Source organism: Rhinopithecus bieti, unplaced genomic scaffold (assembly GCF_001698545.2).
Source record: "Rhinopithecus bieti isolate Rb0 unplaced genomic scaffold, ASM169854v2 scaffold_51345, whole genome shotgun sequence".
Lineage (NCBI taxonomy): Eukaryota > Metazoa > Chordata > Mammalia > Primates > Cercopithecidae > Rhinopithecus > Rhinopithecus bieti.
The window spans coordinates 995,406-1,016,704 of NW_016820792.1; the positions used below are offsets into that span (position 1 = coordinate 995,406).

General features: G+C 34.5%; 1 protein-coding gene across 1 annotated transcript in view; it reads right to left on the bottom strand.

Moving 5' to 3' along the window:
* AGTPBP1 (ATP/GTP binding carboxypeptidase 1) overlaps positions 1-21,299 on the bottom strand; it is a 199,528-nt gene that overhangs the window by 99,683 nt on the left and 78,546 nt on the right. The window contains exons 8-12 of the mRNA XM_017859926.1: positions 17,302-17,339; positions 13,283-13,491; positions 10,907-11,084; positions 4,390-4,487; positions 828-944 (exon numbers count right to left, since the gene is read on the bottom strand). Of these exons, the coding sequence (XP_017715415.1) occupies positions 828-944; positions 4,390-4,487; positions 10,907-11,084; positions 13,283-13,491; positions 17,302-17,339 (640 nt within the window). The remainder of the gene's footprint in view (positions 1-827; positions 945-4,389; positions 4,488-10,906; positions 11,085-13,282; positions 13,492-17,301; positions 17,340-21,299) is intronic.

Below are 21,299 nucleotides of genomic sequence, written 5' to 3' on the forward strand. Positions count from 1 at the left end.
TTTCTTTTTTATTTCTCATCTATAACCTCACAGCTATAACCTCACAAGAAAGTATTTTTCTTTAAGCAACTAGAAATTAAGTGTACGAAATGTGGGGAACAAAGGAAGGGCTAAACGAATCTTTAAGATTATCTAGTTCAAACTCTTTGACATTTTAAGATCCTGGGCGATTTCATAGATTTATCCAAGGAATCATCACAAAAGCCAGTTAAATGCCAACAATTCGATCAACTTGACTTGCCCTATAATCCAGGCTGAATAAAAAAACTATGTCCATTAAAGTGATGGAAAAAAAACTAAAGTGACAAAAAATGTAATAGTCCACCTTCCTTTTTTTCCTTTTTTTTTTTTTGGAGACAGAGTCTCGCTCTTTCTCTAGGCTGGAGTACAGTGGCTCAATCTCGGCTCACTGCAACCTCTACCTCCCAGGTTTAAGCTATTCCCCTGCCTTAGCCTCCCGAGTAGCTGGGACTACAGGCACGCGCCACCACGCCTGGCTAATTTTTTTTGTATTTTAGTAGAGACGGGTTTCATCCTGTTGGCCAGGACAGTCTCGATTTCCTGACCTCATGATCCACCCACCTTGAACTCCCAAAGTGCTGGGATTACAGGCGGGAGGCACTGCACCCGGCCCATCTCCCCTCATTTTACAATTGCTTAACTGCGACTCAGGATGTTGACATAATTATTCAATGTCACTCAGAAAAGCAATGCTAGTTTCACTTTTTAGAAATGGAAAGAGAATAAAAAACAGTGATTATCGACCTAAGCGAGAAAAAATAACTTTATTAAAATCAGTTAAGATGCTGAATTTTCTATATTTATACCTGAAAATCATCAACAAGCTCAGGGAAAAGGTGTTCATACATTTTTAGATCTTCTATTGTTCGTCCCGGTTCTTGCTGGGGTTTTAGTTTGTTAATATCTGTTTCAATATCATCATTCTGAAATGATAAAAAGAGTATGTTACCAGGTAAAACAAAATTTTTAAAAATTACAGAATACATTTTAGATTTGAAATGTTCCAAGTTATTAATTACATGTAATTAAAGAATAATTACTGAATAAATGCTGCATTAATTTTATCTTAAATTCAAATTTCCTTATTGCTTTGGGGTTGTTGTGTTATTGTCGAGCACTTTTGTTTTGTTTTTGTTGTGGTTACTCTAATATAACAGAATATTTGGGCTACTCAAAACAGAAAACTTGTGCAAAATCAAGACTCCAGTATGTCCTCCTCATTCTCCCTTACTGCCATCATTTTGTTCATATTAAAGGGCAGTAAAACTTAAGAAGACTAAATTGGAAAACATACATATATATGATGATGGTGATAATAAAACAGCTAACATTTATTAAGCACTGAAAATAAATGAAGCACTATGCTAAGCATTTTACATATATTATTTAATCTATTCTGCGTAAGAACATTATGAAATTACCCCCATTTAACTGAAGAGGAAAATGAGGTATGGAGAAGTTAAGTCATTTGCTGAAAATTACACATCTTGCAAAGACAGGAGCCAGGATAAAAACCAGTTAGAGTGATTCTGAAGCACCACACTGTCAGCCAGCATGACACACTGCCCCAATACAGATTAATGATGACCACACACTCTTAGAGCGCATGGGAAATAAAGTTCCTTTAGAAAAGCTCGGTATCACCATTCACTCTGTTTTCAGCGAGGGGAAAAGTTAGGAGTGGAACAAGAGCCAGAAATGATTTCCATGTCTCTCTAGGAAGAAAAGCAGGTGGATTTAAAGGAAAAGTATGTCCTCAGAGAAACAAGATATGTATCCAGGATCATTTGTTCTATACGCTCTTCAGAGAAGAGCTAATGAATTCCATGATAAGAGGGCAAATGTCAGCTTATCTACTACCCAAGCTATTTTCTAGGATCCTCAATGACTCTGGCCTCACACAAACTAATTATTATCTTAGTTATGGCTACAGAGAGATAATAATACCATTTATTAATTCTCAATTGGTACTATTTTAAATTTTGTATTTACTTACTACCAGTGTAAGCTACTTATTTTTCAGCCTAATTTACAAATTTATTTTACTATATTTCAATCCTCAAAAAACTTTATATACATGCATCTGACCATACTTAACACATATTAACTACTAGTTTAAAAGAAAAAACATACTATGTATTTCTTATTATTTCATCTTAAGGAATTTAGCTATTATTTACATAGCCAGTAAAAAAGATTTTCCTCATTGCTATGTATAATATTGATTTTATTTAAATATTATCATATTAATCACTGTATCATTATTGTATAATTATTACATGAATATGTAATTTAATCTCTTTAAATTACACATTTTGAACCAATAATGTAATAATTTTCCTGTTTAACATCTAATAAAAATACATAATATTTCTAAAATAAAAAATAATTTACAAAGGTATTCTTTTCTCTAAACTTACTAGTTCAATATTTGATATCGTTTTATGAAAATATGGTCTTACACCATGGCTCTCTATTTGGGGAAGAAAAAAAAACAGACTTTACCTGTAAAACAGGCATAATGAGGAAAGAAAACTACAACACTCCAAAAGCTCGACAGCAGGGAATTTTGTGTCTTGGTTTAAGAAGAAACAGTAGTGAAGAACTACTTACAGACTCATCAGAAAAAAAACAAAACAACCTGCTACCACTCCTTAAAAGTTCTGCTAGTTAAGGAAGGAACAAAGAGTGCACTGGAACTTATATACAGTCAAGTTGTGGCTATCTGGAGATGAATCTTCTAAAGCTACCAGTTTCTATAAATGCTCCAAACCCTGAAAAATCTGAGGCAAAGAAAATGGAATCACAGTAAAAAAGTTATAACCATAAGAGAACACAAATAAATAATATTCCTACTACAATGTAGCAGTTCACCTGAAGGATGAAGGAACAGGATTCAGATAAAAAGAGGAAAAAATGAGTAACGTCTAAATGTAAAGTCAATGAGAATTAAAGGCAGGGCAGCAGTAGGAAAGAAAAAGAAGATAATAAAGCTCAGCAGTCTCAAAAAGCCAACAATTCTTTAGTTCTTGAAGAAAAATTATCTTTTAGTACAGTATAGTGGTAAAGAGAGTGGACATTCCACTAGACTGCTTTCTGAATCCTGGCTCCACCTCTTATAAACTAGACTGAGAAGCTCTCTCTTCCTCTGTTTTCTATGTGCTTATACCACCTGTACTTACCTCACAGGGTTGCTATGAGGATCTAATGGTTACTATGTATATGTAAAGAGTTTGGACTCGCACAGTTAAGTGTTCAATAACAAAATGTACTTTGTTCTTATTACTATAACTGCTGTGTTAAGATAAAGCAGGGAAAATGTGAGCAATCACTGATAGCCCAGTGAATAATGCAAGCTCACAACTACATTTTTCAAAGATGTCAATGTTATAAGACAAAGAAACCTGCAGAAACGTTCCAGATTAAAGGAGACTAAAGAGACCAGATAATTAAGTGCAGTACCTGAGGCCAGGACACAGATGCAGTTTAGATTGGCTAACTTGACAGTTTCACCAAAGCTTGCCTTGGCGATCACATTTGCTGGTTACAAAATTGGGTCTGTATCTATTAAGACAGAAATCTTCCAATATCTTAACTTCTATCTCCAAAGTGAATCAAATACTCAGTGTATGCCAATTTTGATACAGTTTTGCAAGACAAAAATGGTCCAAACAGGCAAAAGTCAAATTAATCTCTCCTTCCCCATACAAAGAAAAAAAAACAGCAATAAGCTAAACAGCTAACAAAAGAGACCACTTTTCTACAGATGCTAGAGTGGCCCTCTCTCAATAAACAAAGCAAAATACAGACTTTCTAGGCTTCCAGAGGTACAGTGAAACTCCAAAAACTTACCTGCCTCCTTTACCTAACATCTTATGTAATATGACAATAATTTTATATTTTCTCAATAACATTGTTTTCACTTCCTTGTTCAATTAACTGAAACCTAAGAAGCATTATGCAAACACTAATTCTCACAAAAACGAATCCATTATAGACTACTTTCCTACTGTTTTTGTATCCCCAAAAGATTGCTGACAAAGGGTAATAATGCATTTTGAAATAAGTTGTCACAATAGAGTTTCAGATCCCTTTCCTTCAATTTTGTAGATTTCAAAATCTATGGCAGAAAGGTTCGATAAAACCTTTCCGGTCAGAGATAGTGAAAATAAGTTACTTTAAGGTCCTTTTCAGACCAGTGGATTTAAACCAATATCATCTACCCCTTTAACTGAATAGTCATCCACGGTAAAAAGATGTGGACAAAGTAAAACCTACAATTACATATATATTTATTTACCCAATTTTTGTTTTACAACTGTAGTATATCATTTATAAAGCTAACTAATTACAGAAATTTATACTAACCTTAAAATTTTGATCTAGGTCATCTTCATTCTCAGTTTCGTTTTCAGCTTCTACATCAATATCATCGTTGTCATCACTTTCATCTACTACGTCATCCACTATGATACAAAATGTGCTATAAGTAGGTCAGAGGTAAGCATTCTACAACATGCATAGCCAACGGTAGAATGTGACTTGTATAAAGTATTTCAATCACCAAAGAAAAAGTAAATGAGATTTCTTATTTAAAATGTCTCTAAGGCTGTCCCAGCTATTGACAAACCAATGAGACAATATGAGAAAGTGCTTTAAAATTTGGAAAGCACGGTAAAGATGAATTTTACTAACGTTCTCAGTTTTTCAAAATAATGCCTTATGTTGCAACAGCCTGAATGAAACATCCTGTTTTCTATTTATTATAAATTTCAATGACTCACTTCATCCCTTTATAATTGAACCCCTCTCTATTTGTTTCAATGACGGTCATGTGCCACATACTGTGCTATGTGCTGGGAATTTTTTCCAAAGATGTGTAAATCGGGGTTGTCTAATCTTCTTGTTCCCCTGGGCCACACTGGAAGAGGAAGAATTGTCCTGGGCTACACATAACATACACTAATACCAACGATACATGGTATGCTTAAAAAAAAAATGACACACAAAAAATCTCATGTTGTTTTAAGAAAGTTTATGAATCTCTGTTGGGTCACATTCAAAGTCACTCTGGGTTGTATGTGGCCCATGGGTGCATGTTGGACAAGCTTGGTGCAAATATAGTTGCTTCCCTCAGGTAGCTCATGAGGTTAAAGAGCAGAAAGGAGTAAACATGTAATTATAGCACCAAAGATAAACACTAATGAAGCCATAAACTCCAAACTGCTATGGGAAAACGAGGAATGCAGTAACTAACTGTAAACTGCTTGGCGCCAAGGGGCTTGATGCTGACCACTTCACAGAACAGGTGATATTTAAGCAGTATCTTGTAGAAAGTATAACACATTTCTATGTGAATGTAATGGTGGGTGATTTTGGCTTTTAAGAAGAGGAAATAATACTACTAAAATAAGGAAGTGAAATGATATCTTTAGAAAATAACAAAAAGTATAACTAGGATGAAGAGTATGCTTATGAAAGTACTGAAAGGAAAATAAAGAATTAAAAAATGAAGGATGTTACATAGTAGGCCAAGTAGTTTTGACTTTCAATATTAAGAAGATAGGCACTGAGAATTTTCAAGACAAGAATGGCTTAATTCAATGTTAAGAGGTGAAAGAGAGCATACGGGTGGAGGGTGACCACCAAATAGGAAAGAAAAAAAAAAACGACACTGTCCAGACAATTATAGCAGTAACAGGAATGAAACAAGAATATCTCAGGGAGTAGAATGTAAAAGGACATGGGACCATGGATGTGGGGGAGACAAGGGAAGAAGAGGGAGAGTACTTGGAGGATTCTCATGTAAAAAACGGCTTCTAAACAAAGTAGAAAATATTTTTAAAAGCTATTTTCCAAACTCTTTTTCACTTCCATTTCCAATGCGACTTACAGCAGTGATTAACTGGCCCCCTTAGTATTTGTTCACCTTCCCTTCCTTTTAGTAATTGAGCCCCTGAGTTTTAGCTATGGAGACTCCAGCCTCCCTTGCAGCAGTCATGGCCATATATATGACCAATTTTTGGCCAGTGGTATAGGAGGCAAAGTGATAAACACAAATTCTAGGTCACATTCTTTAAAAAGAAAATTGTCTTCTCCATTTTTTCCATTCGCATCTTCCACATGAGGAAACCACACAGGAGAAGGTTAAAAACACAATAAAAACAACCTGTTTTCTTTGATAACCCAGTAGAGGTCTACTGCCTAGGACCACCTGTCTATCTTCTGGATGGATATGTGGGGGGAAAAAAATTCTATGTTGTAGCAGGATAGCACAGGGGTTCTGGAAACAAAATACCTGAATTCAAATACTAGCTCCCCAGCTTACTAGCTATTTGACCCTGAGCAAGTTACATCAATTATTTGTCTTCGTTTCTTTGTCTATAAAATGGAGATATCTACTCATAGTATCTTTGTGAGCATTACAGGAGTTAATATATGTAAAGTGCCAGGCAAAGAGTATGTGTTACACAAATGTTTATTACTGCTGCTGCTTGACGGACTGTGCTACTGGGTCTCTTTGTAACAGCAGTTTAGTCAACCCTAACTAATACAGGTACAAATATAAAAACAAATCACCTCAAATTCTTAGAAACAGCAAACATAAATATTCATATTTCACATGGTAACCTGGGTTGATTTATACTTATGCCCTAACAACAGCTGGTCATGGATAAACAAGGGAAGCACTGACATTTGGAAGAAGAGAAGGAAGAAAATAACTCCTAGGAAAAAAGAAAGGTATTGCATTAAGAAAATCCTACTGTAAATAGGAAAAATGACTGCTTGGAAAGAAAGGGAGAGGAGAAAATGGAGTTCTGCATCAGGGAGAAAATATGTTTTCAGTTTTTAGTCAAACCTTTCAAATATTTTCCTTTGTATGATGTTTTCCTTTGGGTTTATACTCCAGCTGTGAAATGCCATATAGCTTAGCGTATCTGAGACCTTCTCTGCTATTTCAAAGATCCATTCATTATACCAGTACCAATAATTAACAATATTAATTATTATAACTAATCAAATTAAAACCAAGGAATATAAATCAAAATTCTTACTGATTTTCAAAATGTCCTTGGCTTATTTATAGTAAAAACAGAAATATAGAAAACAAATGTCTATCAGTAGGAAACCAGTTAAATTATACTATGACTATATGATGTAGTCATTAGAACAGTCTGCACATTCTGTAAGGATTGGGAAGGGACATCACGGGAAGTTTATTTTATTGTTGCTATTGTGCCTATAAATGTGATCTACTTTCCCTTTATGTTTTCTAAGTGGTTTTTGTTGATACATATATACACACACAGAGGAAGGCTATTTAATTTTATTCATTTTTCTTGTAAATAGTATTTTACTGTTCTGTTGCGTAAGCCATGTTTTTACAATTGACTTGCTTGGATTTTCTATATAAATAGTAATAGCCTCCACAGATACTGATAGATTTATCTCACTCTTTTAATGGTTAAGACTTTCTTTTCCCTATTTTACTGACTTAGCTAGAGTTTTCAAAACTATGGTAAATAATATTGGTTGAGAGGGGCATCCTCTAACATTTCATTACTATTTATGATATTGGCTATTGATTTGAATTAGATAATACTTGGATTGGTCAGGAAATATTCCTGGTTTCCTTAAGAAATTTTTCTAGACTGATATGATTTTATGAAATCTTTTAAGGTATTTACTGAGATGATCATTTTGTCCCTTTGATCTACTGATAATACATTTTACTAATTAAAGTGTTACTATTACAATAAACTTACTTCCTTAAAAATCATCTTTACTTGGGCAAGGTGTCCCACACGTAAACAATACCACTCAACTAAATTTGCTAATACTTTAGGATTTTAATATTTATTTTCATGAGTGACAGTGATCTGTCGGTTGTTTCAGATTAATTTACCAGATTATGTTTTCAGCATCATGCTAGCTTCTAAACTTTCCTTTTTTTTTGCTCTGGAAAATAAAGTATAGGAAAATTTCTTGAAAGTTTGGGAGAACTAATCTATGAAGTCATCACCAACTGGTGTCTTCACTAAAGAAGCTTGATTGCATATTCAATTTCAAGGTTTTTACTATTTAAGTCAATATTAGTCACTCATATTTTCCTAAAATATTGTCCATTTCAATCACACAGTGACCCTTGAACAATCTAAGTTTGAACTGTGCAGGTTCTACCTCAACCCGGGAAGCAGAGGTTGCAGTGAACTGAGATCGTGCCACTGCACTCCAGCCTGAAGACAGAGCGAGACTCCATCTCAAAAAAAGAAAACAACAACACACCACTCAGAGTTTCTGAGTTGGTGAACACATCATGGTGCTGGGAGGGTGGCGTGCCTGGAGAGGGCACGGAAGCCCCACACCCCTTCTCTTATACCTGGCTCTATGCATCACTTCCATTTGCCTGCTCTCGAGTTGTATCCTTTATAATAAACCCATAACCATAAGTAGAGTGTTCCTGAGTTCTATAAGCCATTCTAGCAAATTATCAAACTTGAGGAACAGGTTGTGAAAACCCCCACCCCCATCAACTTCATTGCCAATAGGTCAGACATACAGGTAGTCCAGACTTGTAATTGTTATCTAAAGTGGTGGCAGTCCTGTGGGACTAAACCCTTAACCTGTGGGTCTGTATTTACTCCAGGTGTTCAGTGTCAGAATTGAACTGAATTGCAGAACACCCAGCTGGTGTGTGAAGATACGGAGAATTGGTTGGTGGGAGGACAAAAGACACATATTTGGGGTCAGAAATGCTGTGAGTAAAAGAGCTCAGACCTATCCTTGTGGACTCACATTCTAGCTGAGGAAGGCAAATAATAATAAAGACTGTGAAACATATAATGAAGCCTGACATGTGAGAAAATAATGAAATACAAAGCAGTGGCAAGGGTGCATAGTCCCAGCTACTTGGGAGGATGAGGTGGGGGGATCTCTTGAGCTCAGGACTTCAAGATCAGCCTGGGAAACACAGGGGAAGGAAGGAAGAAAAGGAGGAAGGAATAATGGAAATAGAATGAGGGTATTTTCCTAGTATCTATACACTTGCTATTAGAACCCTCCTCTCCCATCTGAATCAAGAAGGCTTGTCAGTCAAGGTAAATATGCATTTCTAGTCCAGTGACTCATTGGTCTGAGAAGCAGGCATAAAAGGAACCAAAAGAAAAATATAATTTCTCATTTGTTCCCTTGTTTGGTGAATTTGCTGCACTAGAGGTCAGCTTCCTCTATCCATCAATTCAGACACTAAATAAAGAATTTGTGGGGGCATATTCTACCTCCTTCCTGGTGTTACTACTGGCCGCAGCACAGGGAAGCCTCACCAGCTTTCCACCAGTGAGAACCACCACTTTACCCCCCATGATCCTATGCTGATATAGGAAAGAAAGGGATTCCAACTGCTTCCTGATTGTCCCTCCAAATTGGTGCTGATGGCACCTCAACTTTAGCAGAAGATAATGCATTCCTAGAAGTCTGATGCTGCTCCTGCATTTATTCACAGCTCCACCACATTTCTTGCATGTTCTGTATTTGTTCCATGCCCCTTTTACCTAGTTTTCAGATTTGGTACAGATTTTCTCCTGTAAAAGTCTGTCGGTAATTTCAAATGGAATGGAGAAAGGGTATTGGACCATTGCTTTTACTTAGCTTTCTTACTCCTAAGTCCTAGACTTAGTCTTAGACTTTTCAACATTTTAAAGGAGGTTTCTAAATAATCCATTTTGATATTTTGTGTCAAACTGTGTTTTAATAATTACATATTTTAAAATAAAACATAATAGTACCCTATGACATATACCATATAATAAATTTAATTATCAAGGAAAATAAACTAATATAACTTTCCTTGAAAAACGCTTTTAACACTTTGCTTCAAATAAGAATTTTTATATAATAAAAGGAAATCTTCATTTTTTTTTTTTCAAAAAAGTAATCAACTGATAGGAAAATACCCTAATTAGAAATTCTATTAAAAGCCGGGACTTACTTTCCCTCTTTTTCACTTTGGTACGATGTTACCCAAAGAAATTCTTCCTTCCCCCAATAAATAGAACCTGTAAAATCTACTGTATACCTACAGTATAATATGGAAAATCACAAACAGTCTGCCTCAGATAATTTCATATTTTCATCCAAGTAAGTCATGTGCAAGTTTTTGTTAACCATAAAACCACAGTAATTTTGGTGATTAATTGTTTTTTAACTTAAGAAAAAAAAATTCACTGAAAACCTACAAATGTAAACCCAAACACAATTACCTAAACATTTAATGTTTATATTTTTATACTTTAAAACATACATAAGTTGGGCTGGGTGTGGTGGCTCATGCCTGCAATCCCAGCACTTCGGGAGGCCAAGGCAGGCAGATCACTTGAAGTCAGGAGTTTGAGAACAGCCTGGCCAACATGGCAAAAACCCGTCTCTACTAAAAACACAGAAATTACCCAGGAGTGGTGGCACATGCCTGTGATCCTAGCTACTCAGAAGGCTGAGGCAGAAGAACTGCTTGAACCCGGGAGGCAGAGGTTGCAGTGAGCCGAGATTGCACCACTGCACTCCACCCTAGGCAACAGAGCGAGACTCTGTCTCAAAAAAAAACCAAAAAAAAGTACGTAAGCTATCAAATAATGTTCCTATGTGAAGCTTAATTATTTCACAATTCACATTTGCATATATACAACACATCCCACACCATTTCGCTTAATTATTGCCTCCAATTTCTTATATTTAAAGAAATGCTTAAATAAAATAAAACGTGAATGTTTATCTTGTTCATTAAGGCCTTCCTTTGCTGAGGAGTTCAACATAAATTAAAAAAAAAAAAATGACAGGGTCACATAATTCTAAGAATCCACAAAAAGCAGCAGTAACCCTGTGATCCTACCTTCAGGGGGTAAGCTGTAGAGCTGAGCCACAGGACCAGTCACAGGAATAACAGGCAACTGGAAATGAAAAGAACTTTTAATTGTTGGGAGCGGCAGTCGATTTTTTGGGAAACACTTCCTCATTATCAGACTGGAGGTATTGACAAGAGGATCCAGCGTCCTGACTGCCAGACATTCCTGTTTTTTAAAAAAAAAGAAAAAGAAAAAGAATGTTTTTGATGAATAACTGAACCAATTTTACTTTACTTCAAAAAGTAATACATTAATAATTTTCTAGAAACAAATATCTCAAAAACCAATATTTTAACACAGAATAATTATAAAATAGCTTTACTATTCAGAATTATCTATCTGTAAGTAAGAACCCCATGTGGGCCGGGCGCGGTGGCTCAAGCCTGTAATCCCAGCACTTTGGGAGGCCGAGGCGGGCGGATCACGAGGTCAGGAGATCGAGACCATCCTGGCTAACACGGTGAAACCCCGTCTCTACTAAAAAAATACAAAAAACTAGCCGGGCGAGGTGGCGGGCGCCTGTAGTCCCAGCTACTCGGGAGGCTGAGGCAGGAGAATGGCGTAAACCCGGGAGGCGGAGTTTGCAGTGAGCTGAGATCTGGCCACTGCACTCCAGCAAAAAAAAAAAAAAAAAACCCCATGTGGCAAATTGAGAAGAACTTTTCCTTAAATATTTCACTAAGCAGAAATCAGTACCATCTTTGGAGTGACTTGCGGGGACACTTCACAAGCCTAGGGCATAAAATAAAAAAGACAATTTAAGGGAAAAGGGGGAAAAAAGATTAAGCAAGAAAATTTAAAAGGTGTAAGAAATTAAAAAACAACAACAACAACAAAAAAAAACATGTATTTGACTAAACCTTCCTCAGAACTGCATCAGTTAGCATGCAATAATACCTCTCATAAGTTGGCTATTCACCTTATAAAAGGATAGCCTGAATTTCATAATATAAAGTTTTGTTTTGTTGTTTTTTTTTTTGAGACAGAGTCTCACTCTGTCGCCCAGGCTGGAGTGCAGTAGCGCAATCTCGGCTCACTGCAAGCTCTGCCTCCTGGGTTCATACCATTCTCCTGCCTCAGCCTCCCAAGTAGCTGGGACTACAGGTGCCTGCCACCATGCCCAGCTAATTTTTTGTATTTTTAGTAGAGAGGGGTTTCACTGTGTTAGTCAGAATGGTCTCAATATTCTGACCTCGTGATCTACCCGCCTTGGCCTCCCAAAGTGCTGGGATTACAGGTGTGAGCCACCGCACCTGGCCCACAATATAAGGTTTTAAGAGTCTGACTTGCCGTCCTAGTATCTAATCTGGAGAAGGGTTAAGGGACATGGGATATGAAACTGTCATGTAACAATAGTATTATTAGTGACAATTGACATTTAGATGGTACTCTGATACGCTGTAAAAGTTTCCATATACACTTTCACATCTGACCTGTCAAAACAAATGAGAAATTAAGATCAGAAATGTTAAGTGGCATAAACCAAGTCACCTAACTCTTCCTCATATATAAAATATCCAACAATATCTATACTAGGAATAGTAAAAACAAGTGCATATGAATGACCTAGAAAAGAAAAAACCAAGGTAAACATAAAATACTTGTTCAGGTATCTTAACTCTTGTCATATAAAAATAGGTTGTGTTTGTCATGTGTAAGACCAGGAGGGCACAATCAAGATAACTGGCTGATATTTTCAAAAGACAGCTTTCTTTCTAATAATTATAGCTTTCTTTTAAAACCGGGGTGGGGTTGCATTGCAACATCCTCATTCCCCATAGCTGACAGTCAACACAGATGCTGGAAAAGATCTCACTAAATGTATTGTCAAAAATGTTTATGCTTAAAATGGCTGGCAGATCTAGCATTCCCAGTTCCAGGTTTCATTTTTATACCTCCTCTATTCAAAAAAGCCTCTGTCCAGCAGGAAAACATGCACAACACTCACAGACAACAAAGCTGCTCTACAGGCTATAAAGGATCCACAGATACCTCATGAGAGGAGCATACAACACTGAGTACAGCCAACCACACATCCTAGAAAACATGGCTTCATGGAATCCCCTCTTGCTAAGTGGATGAATTTCTACTTCTTTCTTTTGCCTTTCAAAGAAAATTTCACATTGCAGAGCTGTGCACTGACCATTTCCTCCAACTCAGCCTGAGGTCACATGTGAGAAATAATGTGCGTCTTTTACTTTTAAGATTTTTACATGTGTCTTTCACTTTTAAGATTTTCGCAAAATGCATTTATCATGTGTATATGTTTCTGAGTATTTGTACACTAATTCAGTTTTCTTAACAACCAAATCGTATCATTAATAGGGATACATAATCAGGATAAGAAGAAGAAAATAACTCACTTGTGAAGTGTTATACAGAATTTTCATCCCATTGGCATCAATAAATGCTTTTCTTCCCAACTTGATGTTTGTAACACTTTTTAAACTCTGTAAAATTCCTTTCCGAATGAGCATGTTTCTATGCCGGTTATCATGGCGGTGCCAATCTACATAAATTGTTAAAAGCACTTGGACATATCCTCTGTCTACAGCTCTCCTGGCATTTGTTTCTTTAACAAAAGAAAATTGAGAAAGAATATTTTTTAAATGACAAGAGAGAGTGGTAGAATAAATCAAATTTAAAATATTACCTCAATAGTATGATGGATACTTCTAATTTTTTTTCCAAAACAAATGACAACCACATATTTAAATTTTTTCTAACAAAACAAATATGAAGTTCCAGAGAGCAAATTACAGCCTCTTCCAAAATCTGCCTGTATACTGTTTCACAATTTATAAATATCAAAATCTCTTAACTAAAATTAGAACATCTTTTAAATGCTTTTGTTTACTAACAAAAGCTTCATGTATTTAAAATTTATGAATATATTGATTTTGTTACACCAAATGAAATGTATAAGCTTTCTACTTGCTAGTTGTGAATGTGATTTTTAGAAGATCTGCTATCATTTTTATAATTTATATTACAAACTTTATGTTCCCACTGAAATAAACCCTATTGAATTATAGCTTCTACTGCAAACTTTGTTTCCACTAAAATTAATCGCTCTAATTACTCCACAATTATATAAATATTCATACTAAAACAATGCTCATTTAAAAATACTTACATAACTTTTTTAGTAAATGAAATTTAAGGAGCATTACATGATTAGAGAATAGTGCTTTGTGGCTTTCTAGTCATTAGATTTTTACTGCAATAAGAACTACACTAAAGGTTTTTGTACATACTCAATTTTATTGGAGTAGAATTAGCAAATAAATCCAAGTTTGACCTAATTTTATTATTTTTAAAAGTATAGTATTTAAAATTATTAACCATAGGGTGCATTTTACTCAGATAGTGGCAAGGGAATCATATCAGAGCAACTTACCAACTCACCCAATGCTACTCTGGCGGGTTAATTACAAGGAGCACAAGATCATGTGCAATACCCATCTAAGGTAGTTTAATTACAAGGAAATACTAATCTCTTCTTAATCTCAAATATACCTATAAAATAACCACTAGGTTCACAGTATGGACACTAAGAAAATGCAATAGTAAGGCTCCACTGATTTTAGTTGCCTGAATTATTACAGTTTCTAAATGTGCTAGTACAAATCTAAAACATAACACTGAGATGAACTTATTAATTCCCAATCAGAAGTATGTTCTGACATTAGGCAGAAGACACTTACTAGAGCTAGAGAAAAGATTTCTTATGTGAAGGCTTTAAACCCTCTATTGTGTCTACAATAGCTAGTGTGCTAAGGCTGTGGCTGTTTACAAAATCACTTCCATTGTTTTGACCAAGAAAAGCTTCATACATTTTACATGAATATACACTTTGTTTATACCAGTTGGAAATAAGCCTTTAGTTTACTAGCTGTGAATGTGATTTTGTTAAAAGCCATTATGATCATTCTAATTCCTATTACAAACCTTGTGTGTTTCCACCATGATTCCCAATAGCCTAAATGGTATTTATGAGAAATATTAAAATTCTTCACGAAAGATCAAGAAAGAAACTTGCCCATAATTCAAACACAGGTGCTCAGTGCCCCTTAAAGGAAGTGAACTGAGCTACATGCAATCTGTGCTGAGCACAATTAAAACATTAGTAAAGGGAACTTTATTCATGTATTCAGTGTACCAAACTCACAATTAGCCTATGTCTCTTCTTCCCTCTCTAAAATCTAATTTATCCTTTTAAAGAAAATGATTGCTCCTCCCCGCCAAAACCAAAAAAAATTTGAAAAATAAATGAGAATGCTCCAAAATGCCATGATTTGTTTAAAAATATGCAGTACACTACTAAATTTTATTTTGCATCATTCAATTTTCATCCTATTTAGGGCTATGTGTCATCTGAAAATATATTAAATATAAATTGAAGTCATTCTACTTGTCAGTTACTTTTCTTATTCTGATGGAATAAACAGGTATGTTTGCCCACCACCCTCGTTTGAAAAAGCAGGGAGTAAAAAGGAGACTACTAAAAACTGAAAATATTAAATTACAGTCATCATGGATTAATTGATTTCTATAAAATACTTGCAACTTATGAGAATTTTAGCTTTTACTAACTTAGAATTAATGACTTTGCTATCAGTGATCCTGAAAATTAGTAAGCTTTAATAAAACTTTAGTTTTAAAAGCTATTCTAATCTACTCCAAATCAAAAGTATTTGCCCATACTAAGAATTAATCTTTATACAGTTTAAACCACAAACTCAGGACCCATCAAAGCAAAGCTAAAAATATCTTCTAAAATTAATCCACATGTGATCTTGGTCTAAAGTTTACCACATCATATATGAAAATAGAGCTACACAGCTAATGTAATTGAGTGTCATACACTTCATTTGAAAAATAAAGTTGTTAAATGAGAATTATATTATTTACTACTAATACCTAAGGTGATTTTTAAAATTTAATAAATCATTACCAAATATTAGATTTTTGATCATTTCATTATTTGCTATTATTTAAAAAAAAAAANCACCCTCGTTTGAAAAAGCAGGGAGTAAAAAGGAGACTACTAAAAACTGAAAATATTAAATTACAGTCATCATGGATTAATTGATTTCTATAAAATACTTGCAACTTATGAGAATTTTAGCTTTTACTAACTTAGAATTAATGACTTTGCTATCAGTGATCCTGAAAATTAGTAAGCTTTAATAAAACTTTAGTTTTAAAAGCTATTCTAATCTACTCCAAATCAAAAGTATTTGCCCATACTAAGAATTAATCTTTATACAGTTTAAACCACAAACTCAGGACCCATCAAAGCAAAGCTAAAATATCTTCTAAAATTAATCCACATGTGATCTTGGTCTAAAGTTTACCACATCATATATGAAAATAGAGCTACACAGCTAATCTAATTGAGTGTCATACACTTCATTTGAAAATAAAGTTGTTAAATGAGAATTATATTATTTACTACTAATACCTAAGGTGATTTTAAAATTTAATAAATCATTACCAAATATTAGATTTTGATCATTTCATTATTTGCTATTATTTAAAAAAAAAAAGAATTCTGGTAATTCAAATGTAAGGGCAAGTTGGTCTCACCCCTGACAGACAGTTCTTGATGAGCTAGCTGTTAATTATGTTTCCCTTGTGGAGGGTGGAGTGTGGTGGGGACATATAAAAGTCACCCAGCCACCAACACAGATTGTTAAGACCAAATGTTACTGTGATTAAGCAAAATATTTAATCAACCAATAGACCCCTGAAGCCCAATAAAAAAATATTTAAAATAAAGATACTCAGTATCTTGGAGAGAAACAATATATATAAGTACAGACAATTACTCTCCAAAAGCATAAGCCATATCTACTCCAATGCTTCAATTCTGATAAGGAAAACAGTGTTTTATTTTGTAAATGAATTAGGCTGTAAATGTATATTGTCACATTTTCTAAATGTTATGTAAACTCACATTTATGGTAGAAATAAAATTTGTAGGGTTCTAAGTTACAAAATCAGAGATAGTAGTTGTTAAAGATATTTCTTAGAGTAAAAGTTCAATACCACGTTAGCTTTACTTTCAAAACATGATACTTATATATTTTCCTCTACTAATGGATCGTAATGTTATCTAAATTACCGAGAAATAAGAAATCAATGTGCTTGACTAAATTATACAAATGTACTAAATAAATTATAGCTCAAAAAACATAATATGGTATTAGTTATGATGCATAGCAACTACGCTAAAAGGAAAAATCAATTTTGACATTAGAATATTATAAGCTAGCTTTATTACTATAGTCTAAATCTACATTTCCAGTCTCTTTAACATAGTAAATAGAATTCTCAGAAAAATAGTATCTAGTATTTCTAGTATGTAAAAACTTACTTGATTTTAGCAATGCAGCAAGAGTGTCTAAAGCAACCCTGTCAACACAACAAGAAAACACAAACAACAACAAAACTAGTAAAATTAATCTACAATAGTAAATCATACAATCTTTTTCAATAAGTCATTATTCTATTATCTATTCCAAAGTTTATTCTTGTTTAAGTTAATTACACATGGTATTTCTCTGTATGCATCTCTCTCTTCAGCTTAAAATTGGATATGAAAAAGATTGAAATATCAATAGATGGGAACCAAAAAAATGTTTTGAGAAAGAAAAGAAGGAAATTAACAATGTCTAAGTTTTGCCAGAAGTTAGATGAACAGAATCATTCATCAGCCTCTGTATCTGACCTGAGAGTTAACAAAGGAACCACACTATTAAAAATCATACGCCGTGACTTGCAAAGGAATTAAAAACAAATCTTAACACGAGTTCATAACAACAAAATTCTATAGATATTGTAACTTTCTGACTTCAAAGTTATTTCCGTTCTATCGAGGTATATATCCTCCTATTTAAGGCCATAACAAAGGAAAAATATTTTGGAACTTGAAGGTTGGGGAGAAGTATAAGCCCTTACTATTTTTCAGCTATGACGCACCAAGATGAATAAGAAGCCTAACTAATATCTCAAAACTCTTACTGTCCCTTAGAGGACAAAGCAATCACCCCAAAATCGAAAGTATTTAAATTGTATTTGAACACAAATAGTCACACACAGTGAAATCAACCGCCATTAATCAGCTGTAAAAATACACATAATATCACCATGGAAAACCTATAATTCAAATCGCTTATTTTTAATCAGTTACTGAATTAATGGCACTTAATTTTAGTAATTTTTAAAATGTAAGGCACATATTATGGTACCTCTTGGTAATACATCAACAATTACAATTAATTTGCATTAAAATTATGTATATTATCAAACAATCATTTCACTCACCATTAAGCATTTGTTGAATGCCTACTTGATAACCACAGTAGCAAGTTCTTCATGGTTATAAAATTAGAAAACAAACTTATCTCTTCCACAGATAATTTTACAATCTACATAATGTAATAAAAGAGCACACCCATGAAAAAACTGCTCAAGAAATTAAAAACAAAAAGGAGGTAATAAAGTAAAAGTTGCATATATCAGCAGTAAAAGGAAAGTAGCATGACTAGGTGTAGGTAAAGGTAAAGAGCATAACAGATTACAAGACTTAAGATGGGTAGGTAAAGTTCATAGCAAAATCTGAAACAATAATCCAGGACTAAGCACACAGTAAGTGCTCAACAAATGCCCAGTAAGAGGAAGTTCTTAATGGCTACACTTTCATTTACTGACAAAAATAAAGCAACCATGTAAATCTTTATAATAATGTTTGTAAAATAATAAGTAAATTCATACCTGTAACTTCCTCAAAACAATGTGAAGTGTTGGTGAGTTAAAGATAAACATTATAAAATTTTGTATTACATTTTCATTGCATTGAATTATCAGTAAGAAACTTTCCATACTTTTACACTTATGCAATAAAATGTACAGGAGAATATAAAACTATGAGAATAAGGATGGCTTTTAAATTCGTCAAAATTAAACACAAAACTAAATGAATATTCCATATAAGACTGCGATTTATAAAAACTAAAATGGAAAAGAAAACTACTTCAGCAAGACCTGACAAATGCCAGACACTGTTACAGGTGCTTTATATATGTTTTCTAGTTTCCTTCTTAAAACAATTTTGTTCCACAGAACTGAAATATAACAGGCCTAGGGCCACATAAAATCTCAATGTAACAGAAAATGAAGAATGTAATTCTCTTGTTAAGAAAGGAAATTATGAAATCAGAAATGTCAGTCTCCCTTTGAGAAGGCTATCTGAACTTTCACTTCCAGACAAGATGGAGTAACAGAAACCGGATGTATCCTCTCATTTGATGTAAATTTTTTTTATGGACAAGATGGAATGACTATTTAAGACACTGGATATCAAGCAATGAAAGATAGAGATCCACAGAAATGGCAAAAATGAGATGGGCCCTACAATTGCCCCAGCTTACTACGCCTTGAGAAAGTGACCAACCCACGGCACAGGGAGATGGAACCTAGGTAGAGTCTGGCAGATCCCAAAAGTTGAGCACATGAACTCCCTGATTGAGGACACAGAGGGTCCAGGGAGGTCAAGTCAAGTAGAGTTCACAGGGCAGAATATCAGAAAATGAGTGCTGTACAAAAAGAATGGCTCAGGGATTTTCAGCGAGTTGTGTTGGAATAGTCAGCAAAGTAGTGATCAGCACATGCGTGTGAAGTAACTACTAAGGACGGGGAAAAGCCATCCAAAAGGACTGGAGAACCACATTCAGTATTCACACAGGGCTGAGAACTGTGCCTCTTCCCACCAATCACACTGGAAATCCTCATAATTCATTGAGTAGAGTGCTCCTAAGGATTCTGCCTCAGTAGTGGGGAATAATCAGTCCTAAACCGTGCTTTGATCCCTTCTAACAAACGTGAAAAGACATTTACAGATCAAACTATTTCCAACTAACTTAACCACAACCCAGAACAAACCTCAAGAATATAGAAATACAAAAATATCCAGCACTCAACGAGGTGAAATTCACAATGACTGGCACTCAAAAATTATCAAGTATGCAAAAAGCAAGGAAAAAAAGACCCACAATGATGGAAAAAAAAAAAAATTGAAACAGACCTAGATGTGACATAAACATTAGAAAACATTAAAACACTTATCACAATAGTACTCCACGTGTTCAAGCAGAGGAAAGATTTAACATACTGCAGAAATGCAGTTTTTTTGAAAAGGTACCAACTGATCCAGCCATTCCACTCCTAGATATCTATTCAGCAGAAATAAAAAATATATGACCATAAAAAGTCTGTGAATGCTTATATATCCCAATAAACAGTCACAGCAGCTTTATATATATTTGTAACAGTCAAAAACTAAAAACAACCCAAATGTCCATTAGTAGGTGAATGGATAAACAAATTACAATACAGCCATATAATTGTGACTACTACTCAACAATAAAAAGGAATAAATTTTTGATACGTGCAACATAAGTGAATCTATAATCATGATACATGGAAGAAGCCAGATCCACCCCACCACGAAAAAGAGTACACACACTATGATTCCATTTATATAAAATTCCTGAACTTACATGTAACCAAATCTACAGTAATAGAAAGCACAGCCATAACCGCTAGGGCCAAAGGAGAGACGCAAGGGAAGAACTACCAAGGGGCACAATAAAGCTCTGGGGGTGATGGAGATGTTAGTTTGATGTGGTGACAGTTTTTCACAAGTTTAGCCATATATCCAGGATCACATTACGATTTTCATGGGCTCCAGATGACTTCTTTGCCTTCATAGGCCCCTCCCTTCTAAAAAGTATTTAAAATTCATTTTACAACCATGTTGGTGTTGGTATAAAGATGAATGCACTAATATCACAAAGGAAAACACTTTCTTCAGCCTAAAAGTTCATTTTTTATATGATTTTAAAGAAATTAAGACATTTTATGGGACCCTAGAAGTCCTGTGCCTACCAAGCCTAAAGGCTTTAGCCCAGCCTATATGTTCATTCTCGTCAGATTGTACACTTTGAATGTATAGATTTTCTCATGTCAACTACATCTCAGAAATGTATTTCTAAAAACAAGTCAATGTAATATAAGAGAAACTAAGTAAACCCCTCTTCCTACGGTTACTCTGTTTACTTTCTACATGTTATAAATCCCTTCTATTTAAAAAGTGATTAAGAAAGCTGAGACAAAATATTTCCTCCCCAAGGCACTAAACAATCTGCTGATTAATCATGTTAAGAAGGTCTCAAGACTCACTGCATTACATGTATTATCTACAGTAAGTAGCAGACTCCAGTTACCATTCAATGTAGTATGTTTCTTACCATTACTAAGAAGGCTTCTTTGTCAACTTTTATTAGAGACTACCATGATCCATCAAAAACATTA